The sequence below is a fragment of the Lathamus discolor genome, chromosome 3 (genome assembly GCF_037157495.1).
Source record: "Lathamus discolor isolate bLatDis1 chromosome 3, bLatDis1.hap1, whole genome shotgun sequence".
In the NCBI taxonomy this organism is placed as follows: Eukaryota; Metazoa; Chordata; class Aves; order Psittaciformes; family Psittacidae; genus Lathamus; species Lathamus discolor.
The window spans coordinates 49382117-49402239 of NC_088886.1; the positions used below are offsets into that span (position 1 = coordinate 49382117).

The 20123-nt window shown below is 43.0% G+C and overlaps 2 protein-coding genes across 7 annotated transcripts in view; one reads left to right on the plus strand and one right to left on the minus strand.

Moving 5' to 3' along the window:
* NEU2 (neuraminidase 2) overlaps positions 1-20123 on the minus strand; it is a 37471-nt gene that overhangs the window by 12471 nt on the left and 4877 nt on the right. Inside the window, exon 1 of one of the 4 annotated variants that reach the window (XM_065675091.1) lies at positions 1663-1683. The exons of 2 other annotated variants lie outside the window; for them this stretch is intronic. The gene's annotated coding sequence lies outside the window, so the exon portion shown is untranslated. Of the gene's footprint in view, positions 1-357; positions 379-1662; positions 1684-20123 lie in introns of those variants that run through there. One more of the 4 variants, XM_065675092.1, reaches the window with a different exon arrangement.
* The window catches only part of NGEF (neuronal guanine nucleotide exchange factor), a 51362-nt gene continuing 32326 nt past the window's right edge, over positions 1088-20123 (plus strand). For 2 of the 3 annotated variants that reach the window (XM_065675082.1, XM_065675083.1), the window contains exons 1-4: positions 1088-1327; positions 9392-9450; positions 12393-12758; positions 16297-16411. In XM_065675082.1, coding sequence (XP_065531154.1) covers positions 12497-12758; positions 16297-16411 — 377 coding nt within the window. In that variant the 5' untranslated portion in view covers positions 1088-1327; positions 9392-9450; positions 12393-12496. Of the gene's footprint in view, positions 1328-9391; positions 9451-12392; positions 12759-14873; positions 14976-16296; positions 16412-20123 lie in introns of those variants that run through there. The other variant, XM_065675084.1, reaches the window with a different exon arrangement.

A 20123-nucleotide genomic window follows, 5' to 3' on the forward strand; every position in this document is an offset into this window, starting at 1 on the left:
GCGAGTCTGAAGCACAAGGTTAGTGAATCTTGCGACAGAGGGGAAGCCAAATTCCAGTGTATCTCTCATTCCCATGTCCTGCTAGCTCACAGACCAGGATTGCATAGGTCTGATGGTGGCTTTGATTAATTATTATAGGATTAATTGTTGACAGCCCTCTACACCCATTTCAGGCCCACACCTGATATAAAGGGACACTGGCACATGATGACTGACCTCAAATTAACCAAAGCTTTACTCAAGCAACATTTGGTCTTCCATGGAGTAGGCTGGAGGCTGGGCATACAGCTCCATTTTAAAAGGAATAGCATAATGTCGTGACTAATTAAAATATTTTGATATGAGCAAGGCACTTACTTGGTAAGTTCAGTGAACTTCAGAAATCAAAGGAAAGACTACCATCAAATTGAGCAGTGATGCTGTTTGTAACAGTCATTTAAACTGCAGGCTTAAAAATACCAAGTGAGTTATCCAAGGATGAGGGAAGAGTTCTCTCCTAAGTATAGCACTGCAGAGGTATCCACAAGCATTACAGGCTTATTTCTCTTCCGTTGAAGCGCTGGGCCCTAAGCTGCCCACAGAAGAGGGACATTCAAATAATAGCATGCAACCCCATGGGAGAGAACAGCAAATGTAAGCACAACTTGAGTAAGAAATCGTATATTGCAAGGGAGAAAATTGTAACAGGCATTTGGATGAACAGATCCAAAAAGCCTTAAAATAAAACCAGGCTTGCTCTGCTATATCCACCCCAGTGTCCAGGTGTGTGAACACACATGAAATTTAAAACTGGCAACCTAAAAATAGTCATAAACATTCAGGTCTTTTCATCTCAAATGGCTGTAAATCATGTAAAGCAGGAGCAGTTTCTCAGCCAGTGCGCCTTTAAAGCGTAAGCAAATACCATTTGCTGTTTCCACTCTTTGAGTTTGCAGATTTGTACCTGAGCTTCACCCAGTTGTTAAAGATTTATACGGGAAGTTTAACAATGCCCTGTCATCAAGCCTTTGGCACAAGCAGTGCAAAGGACATTCAGGGCATATTTGTACTAACTTATCTGGGTAAAGGGAAAGCTGTTCCTTTAAATTATGTTTGCTGTGACTCTGGAAACTGAGCAAACAAATTCTGAGGGAAACTTCACTCTTAAGCAGAACTGACAGAAGGTACAAGGACTGAAGGACAGGGATCTTCTTTCCGAAGGACATACCCACCTCTGGAGCCACAACTGAATCACAAATCTCTAACAACCTGGGGGAGTTTAGTCCAGACTTGTTGGACATGCCTCATCCCTATGACAAATGAGACTGGTTCAGCCCCAGACTGTCAGGTGAGTAAAATCCTATTCTGGGGGATGCTGGAAGAGGAATGGTTTGAGGAAGAAACATCAGGCCACAAAGGGATGAATTCAGTGCCCAAGAAAGAACCGACTTTGCTCTACAAGTGAAGTCACACTGAAGGAGTCCTATGCAACCCAGACAGAGCACAGCCGTGACACTGTTGAAATGCTGGCTGACAGAGATGAGAGACACCATTGGCACAGCTTCACATGCATAAAAACCACTGCAGGGAGAAAGCCTAGTCAGAGAGGACACCCAGCCTGCACAGAACTGGTATTAATGTGACCAACTGAACAGCAAACATCCCCCAAACCAACCAACCAACCTGTGTGTCTTTTTCCAGGGACAGGACAAGCTGTGGTTTTTCCTGGCAAATGGGGTCTTGCTTAAAAAAAATACGTAAATAAAGACAGGAAATAGGAAAAACAGCCTGTTTTCCTCCTAACACCAGGCTGCCCATTCCCCTTAGCTGATCTTTCCTTTCACTCTCAGGAGACCAATTGCTGTGTATCCAGTGTAGCTGTGAACTCTGCAGCAGCAATTCTGTGTATTTTTAAATGCACAAAGTAAACAGGGACTAAAATTCCCTAAGAACAAGCTAGCTCTTGAGAGATGAGACTATCGACAGATCCAACTGTTATAGTGGAGCTGCCACTTCCAGATCTAGTTGAAAGTAAGAGATTGCACTAAAATAGTGGGGAAAATGGAAAATCTCACTGAACCTGCACAAAGGACTAATTGGCTGACATTAATTTTAAGACATGGTCAGAAAATTTATTCAGGTCGGATTTTCTCCAGACTCAAATTGTGAGTGATAAATCAAATCTACTTAAAGACTAACTGTCAACACAGGAGTATGTGTGAACCACCAGAGTAATTGCCAGATAAGAGCCCTGAGACAAAGAACCCATTGTCCCATACTGCTATAATTTAGAGAGGACATTTGCAGTGAGGACAATGCAAAATGCTTTAGCTATATAATTACTGTCATCTGTCTCTGTGTATGTGACCAGTGCCTGAGGTTTTCACTCCAATTCTCCTTTTGGAAGTAACTCTTTTTATGATTTTCATAGGCAATTATCATCTTTCCCACAATAGTGCTCGGAGGCAATATTTCATATTTCCAAACAGCACCCCATGGAAGCAGCCCCATGAGACCTAAAGTAAGAAAAACTGACGAGACTTGGTAAAACTTAGAACCATCCACAAATTTCATCTCCTCCCTGCCTTGTTTCCTAGCCAAAATTATCTCTGAAACAGATGTCTGTGAAGAAAAACCCCAACAGGTCTAGCAGGTTACTCAGTCTTCAAAACCTGGAAACCTGGGTTTTGTTCCAAAAGGGAGCAATTCCTGAAGTAAGGACCCCTTCTTAGGGGGGGAAGAGCAACAGAGACGCTGAGGAACTAGAAATCTAGACAATGTGCCACATGGGCACAGAAACGTAGGAAATACCAAATGTAAAAATCACCAAAAAAAAAAAAAAAAAAAAGAGGGAATGTCCAAACTGGTTAATTTTTCTTTAATGACAGTACTGGCCAGAGCTCTTTTGAACCCATGAGGCTACCTGATGTCATGCTTTTGTACTTACACTGAGTTCCTACTCAAGTAACTCAGTAGAAAAAGGACTATGGAGGAAACACAGTATTCATAAACAGTATATCGCTCCCAGTCTAGAGTTGGGAAACGAAGACACAGGAAAAGCTCAAGATTGCCCAGGGAACTGCAGCAAAGCTGAGAAATGACATCTGCTCTCACAGGACCCGATTCAATGCTGCAGCTGTCAATCCACTACCCTTCCTCTTCCTGTGCTTAAAAGAAGAGGAGGGTAACAGCTGCTCTTAGAAGGAAAGGTTTGAAGGGGAAAGGTTTGCCAACCTTTTACAGCATTTGGTGAGCTACAGAGCTATGGTTGAGGTGACCATGTCAGTTGTGTGACCAAAAATCAGAGACTTGCTGTGGAAGCACAGCCAGAGAACACTACACATGTTCCTGTTTTTCTACAGTGCAATGCTGTAGCTGGCAAACTAGAAGCAAGTAGGAGTGGCTTCTGGATGGGGTTGCCTAAACTCTGAGCTGCTACCCCAATACTAGGTCAGAAGAGACTGCTCTGCATTGGAAGCTGCAGTCCTGCAAGCTCGCCTTTCTGCCAGGGCCCTCTCCTAGTGCTAAAAAGAGCCCTTCTGGAGGGGAAGGTAGCATGACTGATGCTGTTTGCTGTACAGTTTCCAGAGTTGTCTATCAAGTATTTTTCTTGAGTTACTAAAGACACATGCAATCAGAGTAAGAGGCTGTAAGAATAGTATCAGCTTATGTCAGGTTTGAAATTAGCTGAAATTAGCTTGATGCAATTGACAAGGATAGCCTCGCACAGCAACACTCCAAGCCTTCCTAACATTTCAAACCAGGAGAAACCAGTTTAACAGGATTCTGATGTCTTACTGACTTCTGGCTCCTTTGCAGCTAGAAATTTGCAAGCAGATTCACCAAAGAGGCACTCCTTGGACCCTCCACCCAATAACCACTGAGGGAGGCAAAACTAAGAGCTCTACTATTCCTTGATCAACAAAATCAGCCACCTTCTCTCCCTGCTTCTGTATGGAAGCTTTCAAATAAAACCCCCTTTGAGTTCTTACTTCTCTACAGTTCAAATAACCACCCAAGCTCATTTCTTCCATAACAAATGTCTCATAGGCAACCAGCAAAACTAGAAATAGAAGTGGATGTCATTATATTTTCCCCCCCCCAAGGAGCAGCACAGGTGGTGTCTGCCCTAGGGACACTGGGCCTGTATGCTTTCTAACCAGTCTGTTTTGAAAAGCTTCAACCAGGACATCTGCTAACCTCCTCTTCTAAGCGCCCTGGCATTAATACACCTCTCTGCTTTCAGTGAGGCATTATGCTCAGGACATTATTGTTAAATCTGCATACTTGACTAAACTATTTCATCACAAAGTAAACTTTCTATACCAGAATCCTTTAAGTGTCAGCTTTATGTTGCATATTCTTCCCATGGCTAAAAGGCTTCACATGGTCCATACAGAACAGAACAAACAAAAAGGAACTAGAACTCACAACTCCCATGTGCAACCCTGTAGAAAAAAGGAAGTATCATCAGGCAGACTGCATGTTGTATGCTCTGAGGCTATGTCCTGTGATTTGCACCTAGCCCTGAGCTGATAGTTGTGTACTCCCCCCTAGCCTAGGAAATGCAGTGATTTGGCTTTTAATTATTCATTTACCTTCCAGGGAAAAGCCAGCAAAACCTCATGAGTTTAAGACCACAGCTACTTAGCAACAATTTCACTAGTAATCTTCTAAGCAGAAATGGGGAATGGGATGGCATCAGGGACAATGTTTCATAATCAGTAGGAAAAATGAGAAGGGGCTTCCTCTAGAGACAGGAGTTCTTAGTAGTAGAGAGAAATATGTCAGTGATGTCAGAACAACAGGATGAGCTTTATACATTTTCCTTCACAGGGCTGTCTCAAGCAAGAATGTACTTTTGCCATTGCATGTGCACTAATTTAAGGGAAGGAATAAAAATAAGGTCAGGTTTGTGTTTAATTAGATTAAAGAACTTACACTGAAAACCAGAAGGGCTTGTAGATTTCCACTTTAAAAATAAGGTTGACTCCCCCTACACAGCTGGAGAGCATGTATGTTTACAAATGCATATATATGTGTACCTGCACACATATAAAGAACAGCTCCAGAGGGGGAATTCTTTAACATCTTAGCTATAGCCCATAGCTATGTCTGCTACATGAGACCCAGTGGATGAAGAATGGAATGCAATGGGTTTGGCCTGGACCACTCTGAGATGCATAGATTGAGCAGAGATGACAATTATTAGAAATATGTGCTTTCTTGTATGCCACTAATAATTATTTTTGAATTGTAAATAATTAGTAAAAGTCAGAAAGATAAATGATGCTGGCAGCAGCAAAACATGCCGTTAGCGTCAATGATAAAGTATCTATTGATATGTATTTGTTAATTAGCACAAAATAGCTATTATAAATAGTCCATCTTTCATGCAGAGGAAGTTGTGTGAAGGCATGTATGCTTTTCTGTCACAAGTAAGTACCCATGTGTAGGACACGTTCATTCTGTGCCTACGTTTACACACGTACGCTTACCTCTACCTGTAGAAGGGCCCACAATGACAGACTTACTTCTGGAAAAAAATTTAGATCTAGCAAGGCCATTTGAGTCATTTTGAGGCACTCTAAATGTACTGATTTCTCTCTCCAAGCCCTGTTCTATTGGTCTCATGGTTCCTAAAGCACATGGCTTTGCAGGCTATATTAAACCGATTCAATATATTTATTTTTAGTCTCTGAAGTGTTTCTAAAATAGGTCCTATGTAACATATGTGCAAGACTTAAAGGTCTTATTGTCAAAAGCATGTAATGAGCTGCATAATTCTGTCTTGATTTTGCTCGCTATAAATAAGGTACCTTCACTAAATCATGGCAATAAAACCATTTTGTTGCCTTTCTCACCTGAAAGGCTACCACAAAATAGGAGTGGTTGTAGTTTGATTCTGTTGGGACTGGTGATAGAATCCAATCTTATTTACAAAATAAGCACAAAATGTTTGTTTTCTGGAAACATGTGGGGTCAAACAATTTGATATTCTTTCAGACAGCATCCCCCAAAATACTGTATACTTTTCTCTGGTTTCTGCTGTGAATCTCTTTGGTCTGTGTCTCACTTTCTGGGCAGTCTGCTCTCATGCTCCTCCCGTTTTTCTCCGCCCCTGAGCCTTAATCAAATAATAGCTTGGCCTTGCACCTAAATAGTTCAAATTCCTTTGTGAAATGTCATGTACCTTGCTTTGAGCAAGGACATGTGCTTAACTGTCTCTTGCCACCACCTAAAAGAAAGGGTCAGGACTTCTAACATCTCCAAGAAGTGTTATCCAACCAGTAACGATGAAAACGTAAATATACGTATGGTCAGGCAGCTCAGGGCCATTAGGCTGAGGCAGTACCATGTGCAACTGCCTGTGCATCCTTCTCCTGGAAGTTAGTCCCCCTGTAGCAGGGGTGGCTCAACAGGACACGTGAGAGTGCCTCACTTACACTGGCTTAAATTCTGTGCATTAGCTTAAAACATTGATGAGGCTAAATGAATTCATAGCTACATCTGCTGAGAGCTAAATCTGCCAGAGCCTAGGGCTGAGTCTGTGGGTGTTACTATTCCCCTGACTCAGACAGAAATATCTCCTGATGCAAATGCAGGCCTGAGCCTGTGTGGAGCCCCAGTGCCTTCAGTAGGGCCCACTAGCGTGTGGCACTCCTTAAGGGATTGGCACCCATGTGAGCAGGAACGGCAGCGGATGAGTAAGTCCTGCTTCTGGATTTTGGACTGTGCCCCATCCCAACAGAGCTGTTTTCGCCTCGTTGTGATGAGGAGTGAAATAGTTTAGAGATGACATTCCACTCCGCTTAAAACTGGGGAAGAGAGAAAGAAAATCAATGCCTAATACGTGAGCAGGGACGTAACAGGGGACTGATGGCAGTGGGAGGCAGAGGTTTGGTTTCAGTTTGCACAGGACTTTCAAAATAATTAAAGCAGTTTAGAAAGAAACTGGTAAGATGCAACTAAATCAGCATTTGCATGTATATTTAGATTGCATATAAAGAATAAATATTAAAGGAGCCGTGTCAACTATGAGGGCTTAAAGACAAAACAGTGCCTTAAAGAGCTCCATCTGCTTCATCAAATATACATGAAAAGTGCATCCCTACATTCAGTGTGCAAAACCTTCCAGATGAGTCATTGATAGAGCTTATACTGGAAACAACTTCAATACACAAAAAAGAAGAAAAGACTATATGACCTTCTGCCTTTCTAGAGCATGAACACCCTGCAGCCAAGACAGTACTTTCTGCATAGGTTGAAGGGGCATCCAGTCATGGATGGATTTAAGATGATGGCAAAACTAACACACCACCAGATAACTCAGTGTAGGAGTTCACTGCCCTGTGTGCTGAAAGCACCTGCCTACCTTCTGCCAGGACACAACCCTTGCATATTTTGTGTGGCCACTTAGGCACATCAACACTGTTATCTTGTCTCTGGTGGTGGTAGGGACATGCTATACAACAAGACAAGGGCAATTAATCTTCTGTGACTGTGTGCCGCTATATAGAAGAACCATACAGTCGAGTTGTATTCATACCTGTTATTTTCTGCTTTGAAACATCCCCGAATTGCATAGCTTGAGATTTGAGCCTATCTGTTCTATTAATCAAGCAATCTTCATTACCCTGCCAGACGAGGCAACAGCATTGTATAACACTGGCAAATAGAGCATTTTTCATTTCAAAATCATTTAGCATTCTTTAAGCATATGCTTTCTTACTACAGTACTTAACACTTTTTGATCAGACAATACTCTTCCCCATTTTAAGGGGAATTAGGACATGAATGAAGCACTAGGTCGACCAGCAAGCAGAGCCACTAGTCTCCTTCTACTACACCTCTTCTATCACAGGGAAGACTGAGTGCAGGGAGCCAGCTATGTCCCACACAAACAATTGCCTGGTGGTGGTGGAAGGGAGGGTGCAGAAGAAAACCTCCCAGAGACAGAGGCTGTCAGCTCAGGGCCAACACCAGGCACAACAAAATAGCCCATTACCCAGGGCAGCAAATTACCAGGGGCAGCAAAGCAGCCATGATCCATTTGGCTGCTCTGCTGTGCTGGATTCTTAGAAAACTGCTGGCAGGAGAGGACTCAGCTTGTGGAGCAGAAGGTTCAGTGAGGAAAGGAGGTGGCTCTTCACAGCAGCTAAAGCACTGCTTTCACCCCTCGTTACAGCAGCAGCCAAGGCAGCCAGCCTGACTTCCCAGGGCTGCCAGCACATAGCAGCTCCCTCTACCACCAGTGCCCACTGGGGCTGCACCAGTGACAGACCACACAGCTGCGCCTGCTGGCATGCTGCGGGGTGAGCAACCAGGGAGAGATGATCAGTCAGTACTAGATCAACCTCCTGCTCCTCACTCCCAGAGCAAACTCTGCCCATACTGAACCCATCTGAAATACCTGCAGGCCTACACAGCTGCAATCTCAGCTTCTGCTACTAAACAACCCTAATAGAATCATAGAATAGTTAGGGTTGGAAAGGACCTTAAGATCATCTAGTTCCAACCTTCCTGCCATGGGCAGGGACACCTCACACTAAACCATGTCATCCAAGGCTCTGTCCAACCTGGCCTTGAACACTACCAGGGATGGAGCATCCACAGCTTAATTGGGGAGCTCATTCCAGCTCCACACCACCCTTACAGTAAAGAACTTCGTTATATCTAACCTGAACTTCCCCTGTTGAAGTTTGAACCCATCACCCCTTGTCCTATCGCTATAGTCCCTGATGAAGAGCCCCTCTCCAGCATCCTTGTAGGCCTCCTTCAGGTATTGGAAGGCTGCTATGAGGTCATAGATTATGATTATCATGATTAAATCTAACTGATTAAAGGGAGTTGCCCATTTGATACAGCTGTTACCCTTTGAATCCCCCTCAGCCCATCTCTTTGTAGAGCATGGACCAGCAGTTAGCTCATTGGCCTCCACAGCCAGCCCATGCACCTTGCAAACATATCCAATCCCACCCTCCCAGAAGCAGCAGCAGTCTATTTCCCAGCACATCCACATGCCAAGGTCCACACTGCTCTAGGAACTTCAGTCCCTAGTACAATTTTGATTAGCATTTTACCTAATACAGAATCACAAAATCAGCCAGGTTGGAAAAGACCTTTAAGATCATCAGGTCCAACCAGAAGCCATGAAAAACCTGTCATAAACTGCACCCCACTTCTTGCTGTGTTGCTTGGAGATATTTGGGCTCCCCAAGTTTGACTGCTTTTGCACAAATTCATGGTATTTGCTGGTAAATACCATTTTTGTTTTAAATTGGCAAGTAAAATTTCCATACAGTCAAATTCCTGGAGGCTGAATTATGTGTGAGTCAAAATGTGTATCTCTAATGCTGCTGTGTGAGCATAATTTGCTGGTTTAAACTGTTGCCCTGTTTCTCCCCTACAGACTGCTACCTTGGTATTCTTGAACTACAGAAAGTATGTTTGCCTGCAAAGCACATTCAGGTAGGTGTCGCTGCCTCAAGACATGTGATCTCAAGATGCCATATGAATACACTTGGGATGGGCTACTCCTGACGCAAGACATGACAAACTATGTGGGCATTGCAAAGGCCATCAGAGAGACAGGTTTCTGCCCCAGGCTGAGTACCATGGTCAAGGGGTGGCAGAGTGAATACCTGCTTCAGAAATTCAGTACAAACACTCACACAGGGATAGTTATGTCCACACCTTCACTCATTCATTCTTTGTCACTGATTAGCTTGACTGCTACCAGAATAACATAATATTAAATTTGAATGTATCCTTTAAACTCATCCCTACTTTTTAGTACACCTAAAGGAACTGCAAAAGCCGTGACTATTTGACTGGCATATCAATAAATGGTTTCTCAATAATTTCTTAAGAATCCAAAACTGATTTTGGAAGGAGAAGCACTGCCTTCAAAAATACATTCTCTTCTTGAGCTCCTTACAGAAGAAAGTAAAAAAAACTTATCTATTGTTTATAGCCACCACAATAAACAAGTGCCCTCTCATCCCTGCCTCTCCTAGAAAACATGCAAGTCTTTCTCTGATCCATTGCTATATTCACTTCTGGTCAAATATCTTGTTTGTCAGCAACTGTTTGGTAGCCTGACAGCAAGCTAACTGTTCAAGATAGCACCCCTCATTCCTCTCATGGACCAAAAAGGTGTATCTGGCAAAGATAACTACCCTGGTTTGATGGGGCTATTTGGGACATAGCTGGCTAGGTCTTCAAGCAGCCTGGCTGAGTGAGTTTCACTTGGCCATGCAGAAGGCTCCTTTTCTACCAAGTATCTTTGTAAAAGCTCAACAATGACATCCATATACTTTCATATTCACCAGGTTAAGTGTAAGGGGAAAACATCCTTCTCCATGCATGCATGCACTCCCACGCACACACGCAAGCACCTATCTATTTGCCTAATGATTCCTTTGGAGATTTACATGGTTTGAAATTGCTCCTGACTTGTGAGCAGCTTGTGTAAAAACTTTAACTCATTTTTTTTTCAAGAGAACACCAACAGCAACTTGCTAAGTATTGCAAACTGTGTGGGCATTGCAAAGGCCATCAGAGAGACAGGTTTCTGCCTCAGGATGAATAACATGGTCAAGGGGTGGTGATGGGAAGCATGTAGAAACTTTGATGTAGAGGAGATTGCTACAGGTTCATCTCCTTGACGTTTATAAAGCAGAAGATAAATAAAAAATAAGGGATTGTTAGAGTTTAGGGTTAGGAAGGATTATAGGTGCAATATCACTTGTGGTCTAACAACAAGCTTTTGGGGATTTAGTCTTGGGACAGTAAGAAAGGCACAGGAAAAAAAAATAGCCTCTTTCTTTTCAAACCACTCCAACAGCAGCTGTTTTTATTTAGCTGTACCACTGAGCCACAGAAACAGGCTTAGCGAATCCCTATACCTCAGAGTGATTTACAAACCAAACTTAACACCACAACCAACAAACGGGTCCTTCACACAGTTCCAGTAACACTGGAAACAGCCCCAGAGCAACCACCAATTCCAAACATTCCAAAAGTCTTGGCAGAACTGAAGTCAGGATCCAAATTTAGCAGCTATGAGCTGCATGCTGTGATTCAGGTTATGAAAGGAGAAAGCAGACTTTCTCATCTGTACAGCCAGGAAGCAGAACGACTCAAGCCCAGTGCATGATTTCAGGTAGTGACCCTCCTTTTCATAAGGAGAAAACACAGGGCACTCAAAAATTTTAGGAACCAGAGGATTCAAGGATGATGTCCCAGCTGCCCCTGATGTCCCAGGATCAGCTATGGAACGACCCTGGGGGCAGGCAAGAGAAAGGTTTGTGGCACACATGGCTTTATAGAGACTGCAGAAGACCTAGAATAAAAATTGAGACATGTACCTTCTAGAGCAGGATATACTTCATACTTCTTGAATATACTCAACCAGTAACGAACCAGTGATACATATAGATTCTCAAAACAGCAACTAATGACTAATCCATACCACCATTTTATGCCCTTCTCAGTGAGCTGTCATTTTTATATTCACATTTCCTATACAGCATTTCTTTCTCCTATTCATGATAGCCCCATCAGTCACAAAATCACGTTACTTACTTAGAAAGGCTTTGACAGCTATGAGAATTCAATGAGACAAAGCCAGCAGTGAATGCTTAAGTAATCAGTTCACATTTTACCCAGTCTTGCAAAGGCTGAAGGATCAAATGCTGGTTTGCTGTCATAGTGATTTGGCCTGTAAAAATGCTTGGGAGTACTCTGCACAGTCCATGTACTGACAAGCAAGCAGAGTAGTGGGACCCCTGTGCTGAAGTCCTTGTGTCACTGAGGGGTACATCAGCATTTGAGGGCAACTCTGGGAACCAAAATCAGGTCTCTGCGCTCCCCATGCTACATAATCTTGTCTCTTCTACCTTCACTTATCAATAGTTACAGATTTTATTTCACTTATCTGCACCGCAGGAGTGTTGTTAATAAATGTTAGACCTGTAAAATGCATTATACTTCTATTGTAGGGAGAAGTACACAGATAACAGACTGACTGACAGAGCTTTCTCTTCAGCTTTTACTTTCTATTCTGTAACATTTTCACCCTCATAAAAAAAAGACATGTCCATTACTTGTATCCACTGAAAACCAGTCTACTCCTCAGAAGTGACAAAGGGAGCAGTTGTCAATTCAGCAAATAGGACACTTTCCGGGTAACAACTACAACACTACAATGTATCATGGCAAGACAACCATGAGCATGTCAAAGCAACATTCAGGATGTTATAATAAGGTTTATAAGGTGATGATCTCAGAATGCTCAGACAAAAAATCCTGAGAAATCTGTTATGAGATCATTCACTACAGCCTCTGAACTAACCGGAACTTTTTCCTCTCTTTTCCTATTTTGATGTGTTTTGTTTGTCCATCTCTAGCTCTAATTCAGATAAAGCTGATGGAGTTGTGGAGGCTACCTGTCTTCCGTCTCCCTGCTGCTGATCCAGCCTCTCAGTTGCCATAGAGACAAGATCTGGAAGCCATGGATGGGCATGGGAAAGAAGCCTCACACAGGCTGTCCTCTGGTGGGCTCTGGGAGGACCTTTCTCAGCAGGTACTGAGAGAGTCAAGTTCAGTTTCTGAAGGTGAGGAAGACTCAGAAGATGCTAACCCCATGATCCACAAGAGAAACACACATTACATTGCCATTCAAAGAAACTCCAGGTACTACCGGTCCATGAGGCTGCCAAGCAGAGAGAAAAGAAAGACTTCAAGAGAAGCAATGCACACAGGCAATGCTACAGGTGAGTGCTGACCCAAACAGCATAATGCTCCCTTTTCCAGTGAGATTAGGAACTATAGGAGTTGATGAGATTAGAAAGGTGACAGGGGGGTAGAAAGCAGGTCACCAATCAGCACATTCACATTACAGAACACCCCTGTCTACGGACACAGCTGGCACAGAGGTGCCATCCTTCTTTGCTCAGCTTGGTAATGCAAAATGGTTGGATGCTTAAACATGCTTCATGGCAGAGAATCTAAATGTGGGGCTCTGCTCTGCCACCCCTCCACTCTCTAAGAGAAAAAGAATTTAAACAGGGAAAAACATGAAGCTGTCAATGAAGTAGATACTTCTTTAGTTAGCAGAAAGGACATATATTCAAAAGCAGTGAGATCTATAGAAGTAACCGCATACAAGAAACAAGCTGGCAAGGAAACAGTCGGTAAAACCAGCCCAGTACGTTGATGGACCAAGCCTCTGGAAACTGCAATGGACCTCTGTGAGAGGGGAGCAAGACTTCCCTGAAAATACAGTTGCTGCCACCTTGCATTGCAGACAGCTGTAAGAAACACCTAAGCTCCCTTTGAACTGGGAAGCTGAAATAACAGGAACACCATCCAGAACATACATGCACTCAGTCATGGCTCCTGTAGAAATGGAATGAGTTTGCTTTCTCTGAGTGTGAACAGAGCATGACTGCAAAGCCAGGTGTTCACTGAGCTGGCACCTTGTCTGTGAAAGGAACAAGAGAGAGAAGAGCTGAAGGGTGACCCCAGAAAGAGCTATTGGAACACACTCGGAAGTACTGGAAACAGGGCTGCAAGAGAAAACTGGAAGCGGTTTTAATTTAAATGCTAGATGAGAGAGACCTGGAACTGTGAACACAGAAAATGCCCTTGCTTCGTCCAAAAGCTGTTCAGAGAAACTGAATTATAGAACTCCTCATAATTAAAAGGAATTGCAGCAAAGACACCTATCCTAGCTTCAGATTATGATCTAACAGAAACAGTGCACTGGACTCTGAACTTTGGCTAGCTGCATGAGTCAAAATGACACAACACTACTCCTGCCCATGGCAGGAGGGGTTGGAATTTGATGATCTTAAGGTCATTTCCAACCCCAACTATTCTATGGTTATGTGATGTTTGAGTGCTATGCAAGCCTATGAAAGCTGTTGCTTTGTTATGCAGTAGCAAAACACAGGGCTTCAGCCCCTGAAAGCAGACCAAGTTCTCTATGAGAACAGACATCCTCTAGCCCAAAATAAAGGAGGTCTGGGAAATATCCCCAAGAAAATAGGTGTCTCCTGCCTGCCTTGCCAAGGGAGCCATGCTATTTCAGCAGTATAAAGGCCCATTCAGCCCTGTGGCATGGACAGGAGGAAAGTTCCCTCCTTTCTCAAAGTTTCCAAGCAGACAGCAGCAGAGCAAAGAGCTCCTGTTTAATATTCTGGTACTGTTGCAATGAGGTTTGTGGATAAACTGAGCATTGCCTGTGCCAGAGCAGAGCTGCTCTCCACCCTCCCAGTGCAGCAGCAGGACCAGAGCAGAGCCCTCCTCTCATTGCCTCCCCAGAGCACTGCTGCACAGCACGCACAGAAGGGACTTGCCCTCTCTCCTTCTCCCTCAGCATCACAGCATCCAGATCACTGCTGAGGAGGCCCTCACCCCTGTTACCTGCTGGTGCCACTGCAGCAGGACCAGCGCAGGAGGACAGACCTTCTTCACACATCTGCAGCATCATGGCATCAGGACAACAGCACAGGAGGACATCCCTTCTGTCTAGACAGTGTCATTGAGGAAGGACAAGCAAAAAGAAGGGCTTCTCTCTTAGCAACTCATTTGAGCATTCACAGAAGCTGACCTGCACTTCTCTCCCACACCCCCCTCCCTGTTACCGCTGCTTGATACAGGATCTGTTCCAAACAGGGCTTTTTCTTCCATATCTGCAATTGTTCAGCAAGACACACTGGGAATGTTTCTTTTCTCCAGCCCATACGGCAAGACCTGGGCTAGAAGCAATAGCTCTTTCTCCAGTATGACTGTAGCAAGTCCAGCCCAGAGCTCTATCTTTTAAATTCAGCTAGGAGTGTGTAAGCAGCTCTTCTGCCCTCTCCCTCTACTTCACTGATTCCATCCCCTCTCCCTGAAACTGGACAGCGAGTGCTTCTACACCAGCCTGATTTGTAGCAGAAACATCTTCTGACAGATTTGCTGACGTGCATGGAAGCAAGGGATGGGTGAGCTCTTTTATCTTGACTTCAAACCTGTTTGAACAGCAGCTATCCAAGAGCCTGACTCAAGCTCCAATGTTAACCTGTTCTCATTTCTGCTAGGGAATGACTGGGAGGGGGAGGAAAGAAAGAAAGAAAGAAGAAAGGAAGAGAGGGAAAGAAACAGGGGGAAATACAGAATAAGATGCAAAATGAGAAAAATAAAGACTCAAGAAATGAGAGCACAAAAATTAATTGAAAAGAATGTAAATCCAGCACAGAGAAAGGCTTTTATATAGGCACCCTTTGCACCAGCCTAGCTTTGGCTTATAGCCTAGGAGCTGTAAAACATAATAGATGTTTTCCTTTAACCGAAAAAGAGTTTAGTTTTTTTAGCAATATCCTGTGACAGAAGGATAAAGTGTTTAAATTATTCAAAAAGCAAAGAGAATAACTCAAGCAGCATTTCATAAGCCCTTGGCACTGTTTTAGGGAGTTTTAAAAGTCTGGATTTCACCATTTCCCTACGAAAGTCTGTAGCACTGATTAAGAGTGTGCATCAGAAACCTTCAGTCAGAAAAGCTTCAGTCAGAGCATTGACCTGCCTGTGCTGTCACCAGTTTGAAATGCAAACAGAATTATGATTTAAACCAAAATATTTCTACTAAAAACCAACAAGGCCATTTATCAACAAGCCTCAGACAACAGGAGGTTTCATTTGAAAAGTGAGATGCACCCTCTCCTGCCAACTACTGCAGTAGTAAGCCATGGACTTAACAAAACTTTGGCTCCCTGTGAAAGGATCAGAGGTTCATCTGAGGGATAGTGAAGAAGCAATTAAAAGTAAAGCTCCTGCCTCACCCAAATCTAGCCTTGTCTTAAGCAGTAAACTGAATAGCTACTGTGTGCCTGGAAGCAGAGCAATAACAACTTTGAGAACCAAGTATTGGCATGCACAGCCACACACAGCTAAAACTCTTCTGCTTAAAGAATTGCATCAAAAATCACTGGGAAATGTACCAAAAATGTTGGGACCCAGTGTTCACCACCAGTTTTCAGTGGTGAAAGTGCTATTTGCACTGATAAGAACTGATAATGTGTAGCTATCTTCACCTTTTCTCAACTGCATTTGCAGCTCTGACAAAGGCTGTACAATTCTGTACTGTGCAAGCTGATGACACTTCAATCTTGTTTGAAAATCCAAGCTAAAAAAAAATATAGCTGTCTTTGTGGCTGTGGTCTTCCTGTTGCCTTTGGTGTAAGCAAACCACTACTTCTAGTAGAACTAAAGATAACCCTTATGAAAATGACTGTTTTAACACCCTCTTGGGTTTCTGTTATATCACAGGTTCACTCAAAAATAATGAGCCTATCAAAAAGCCTGTGAACATCCTTTCTCATAAGGGATCACCATCTCCAGTAGACTCTGATAAGACAACGTTAGATGAACTGTGGCTCCAAAGGTAAGGAAGTGTACACGCATGGTATTCATGGTGCCTCCACTGAAGAATATAGTCAGAGCAAGAATGCTGGTTTTGGGAAGGACAGCTGGACTAAGTTATAGCTCCGATCCATGCCTTCCTTCCTTGCTGGTTTCAGTCTTAATGATATATATTATATAGTACAAGCATCGTGGTATAAAAGGTCTCATCAGTATAAGTTTGGAGAAGACAGTGAAGGAAAAAGGGGGAACAAGAAGACTGTGGGGAAGATAGTAAAAAAGGGACTGTGATGTAGGATCACCCAGTGGTATAAGCAAAGCAGACAAACTGCCTTCAGAAATTTGTTGAGAGAATAAGGAGGGCCTGGAAACATTTCCTTATGGAACATCTGAACATAAGGTTGATCCCATTCTTGGCCTTCCCAGAGGGCTCACCTGAAGCCTGTTGTACAACCTCACATAAGAAAACAGGATTTTATAGCTGAAGAAGTAGCTACAAAGATGCTTTCTAAAGTATTCCGAGTTTCTGTTAGCTGCTTACTTTGAAGAACTGACAGGCAACAGAGGCTTTCAGTGAGATAGCCCTTTTTGCCTTAAATCCCTCAATGACCTAGGTCCAGCAAAAGGCCTATAAATTTACATAATCCCATATATGTTTACCCTCACTCCTACTCTCCTGCCACTGCAGCCAGGCAGAGAGAGGAGCAGCTACAAAGTCTTACATTTTCAAATTAATAAGGTATTCTCCCAAACTCCCTCCCAGCTCCTCCTCGTGTGTGTATAACTGTGAGATAGTCCCCTATTTGTACTGTAGAAGTTCAAGCTGGAAGTGCAAAACACTTGCCCTCTAAGCATGCATTATGTTGTACTGTGTGGTCCTAATTGCTGAGCCCAGCTGTGTTGGTGTAATTCACCTTTCCTTATGGAGAGAACTCCAGTAAAATAGTTTTAGCCAAACTACCAGGTTGGATTGAAATGAATTAATTGCCCTGGCTAAAGCCGATTGCCTTTGGCGTTAAACTGAGCACATGAAATTAGACAGTTACAGTCTGCTGCAATGTTAAACCCATCTTTCTTCCTCTCCTTGTGGCACAATCATCACTGTCAGCCTCTGACATCCTGACATCATCACTCAGGCAGCACTGAAAAGTGCAAAATCTGATTCTCCCTGGAGCTGGAAACAATGAGCCTGTGCTGGGAGTCAAAGATGCTGCTGTGCACAGAGCTTGACTGGTCACTACATGTTCTGAGTCATGTGTCTGTCAAGAGCAGGCAATGCTGCTGAGTGACAGCATCTCTTTAAAGCAAGCAAGGAAATTTGACAGGAAATGAGTCAGGAGTCCCAGCTCAAACTGAGCCCATTCCTCTTCTTCCCTTCTCCAAAAGACCAGCTGTAATTTTTAAGAGAACCACTAGAAATCTGCATTGTGAAAATCCTGCAGGAACCTAAGGATATTGCCATTATTTGTAGTATCATTATGCTCCCCCTTCTATAGGGAAAAGAAACCATTGTGCAGATAAGACACCTAAAATACTACCACTGGTCTCAAGAAACTCATTTAATCTCTCTCCAGAAGAATAAAACTGGTACCTGTCAGCCAAGAGCATTCTGCTGAAAGCAGAAGCTAGCAGTTCTACAGAAAGGACAGTATAGGCACCTCTGACTAGCACTGGGGTTCTCAGGAGTGAATCACCACAATCCTGAGGGCAAATGGGGTATCACTGCTGCATCTCTTCACATTCAGCAGTGTCTCACAGCAACTATATAAATGTTTGGACACAATCCCTTCTCCTTGCATGAAGATAACCAGCAAGTTTGACACAAATGGGTTCTTCACCGATAAGGATGTCACTTCACATATCACCATACTGCCTAATTTAGGAAAGGAAGTAAACACAGCAGGGCAATGTAGTAAACAGCTCAGGAAAAGGCATCATTATCTGCACTGTACGTAGATGTGGTACAGATTGATACACTCTGATTAAGAAAAAGCACCACAGGCGCTTTAAAATCCACCAGTGACTTGAATCTATGTGCTATTCAAAGCTCTGAGAATAGTCAGGTAGTTCACTGATCTCAGAACAATGATGTCTGAAAACATTAGAATGACCTCAAGCATTACTGCTGGTGTTCCAGAATCTCCCATATGCCCTCTGTAAGATACTTCTTATGAGCATTTTTATGCCTAACTATTCTCAAAGCACTTTTTTTTCCCCATGATCTTTCTTCTGTGCAACTGCCAGCTCCCCCTTGACCACTCCCAAGTTTTCTCCACAACATCCCATGGCTCCCTCCCAGTCTTTTGAATCATACAAAGACCCAAACCCTCCACATGACAAGCCACTTCCCAACAACTTGACTGATTCACTCTGAACATTTCAGTGCTGATCTTCCAGCACAACTGCTGTTTTTCAGAGTAACCAAAGCCAAAGATCTGGAAGGAACTGAAAAATAAAAGCTGCTCTTTCCCTTGGTGATGAGTCCTTCCAGGTTCACAGAGGCAGCAGTTGTGTAGACTGAGACCATAGAAAGGCATCACAGAAAAACACCCACCTGGAGTGTCCCTCCACAACTGCCTCAGCTGAAAGCAGCTCCCACAGAGACTAAGAAATTAGTCATTTCAAACCCTAGAAAGGAGATTCACTAATCAGTGTCTACCCTATATTACTAGCTAATAGGATGTTGCCTTCTCTTCATTCTAATACAATACGGATGTTTTGGCAGCATGACTGTCTTATTTACCTTCCATTTCCCACTGAGTCACATTCAAAAAATGATATGTCTTAATTATGGGCCACTAGAAACAGCAGAAGAGAAACTCAGTGAGAAATTTCATGTTGCCAAGCTCGCTGCAAGGTGATCAGTCTACTGATGCAGAGCAAACCATTTCTTTAGGCTGGTTACAAACCCTCCAATTCAGAGAAACAAAGATCATCTAAAAATTGTTTGATTGTATTAGATCTGAGTTCAAAGAACAAAAGTACTACAACAGTGAATACAAATAGTCACCTTCAGCAGCAAAAGGGAATCTAACTTCATTGAATTTATGCAAACACGTGTATTAGAAAGAAACAGTATGCATGTAAAATAGGACAGCACTCTGAAGGATGTCTGTGTGAATTTTGAGTTAGCATCTCTTAGAGCAACACTGTCCTGGGCAGCAGAGGGCACTGGTTATAGCATGGTTTAACCAAGAATGCAGGGAAGCCTCTGGAGAGGCTGGAACCTGTATTGCAAAAGGTCCTATACCACACTCAAGCACTTTCTTTATATTTACGAAATAAGTTGCTTACAGTCATCTCTTCTCTATGCTGCCAGCAGTGATCAGTTTGCAAGTGGTGAAGTCAGGAATAGCTGCTGCAAACATGTTGACCAAACCTTTGTGTTTTCTCAAACTACAACAATTTTTGCTCTTTTAGGGATAGGTAGGCAGGTAGGCAGGAAGGTAGATAGGTAGGTAGGTAGGTAAGTAAATAGATTAGATAGATAGATAGATAGATAGATAGATAGATAGATAGATAGATAGATAGATAGATAGATAGATAGATAGATAGATAGATAGATAATTTTTTATCCCTCTTCCTGTACAATCTGAATCTTAAAAAGTCTAAGAGCAACAGTATTTGTGGGGAGAATAATTTTAAAAACTAGCAAATTTTCAGTAAAAATAGCCACTATTTATACTGTCAACATCTCATATTTCACAGGATCATATAGAACAGTAAGCAACAAC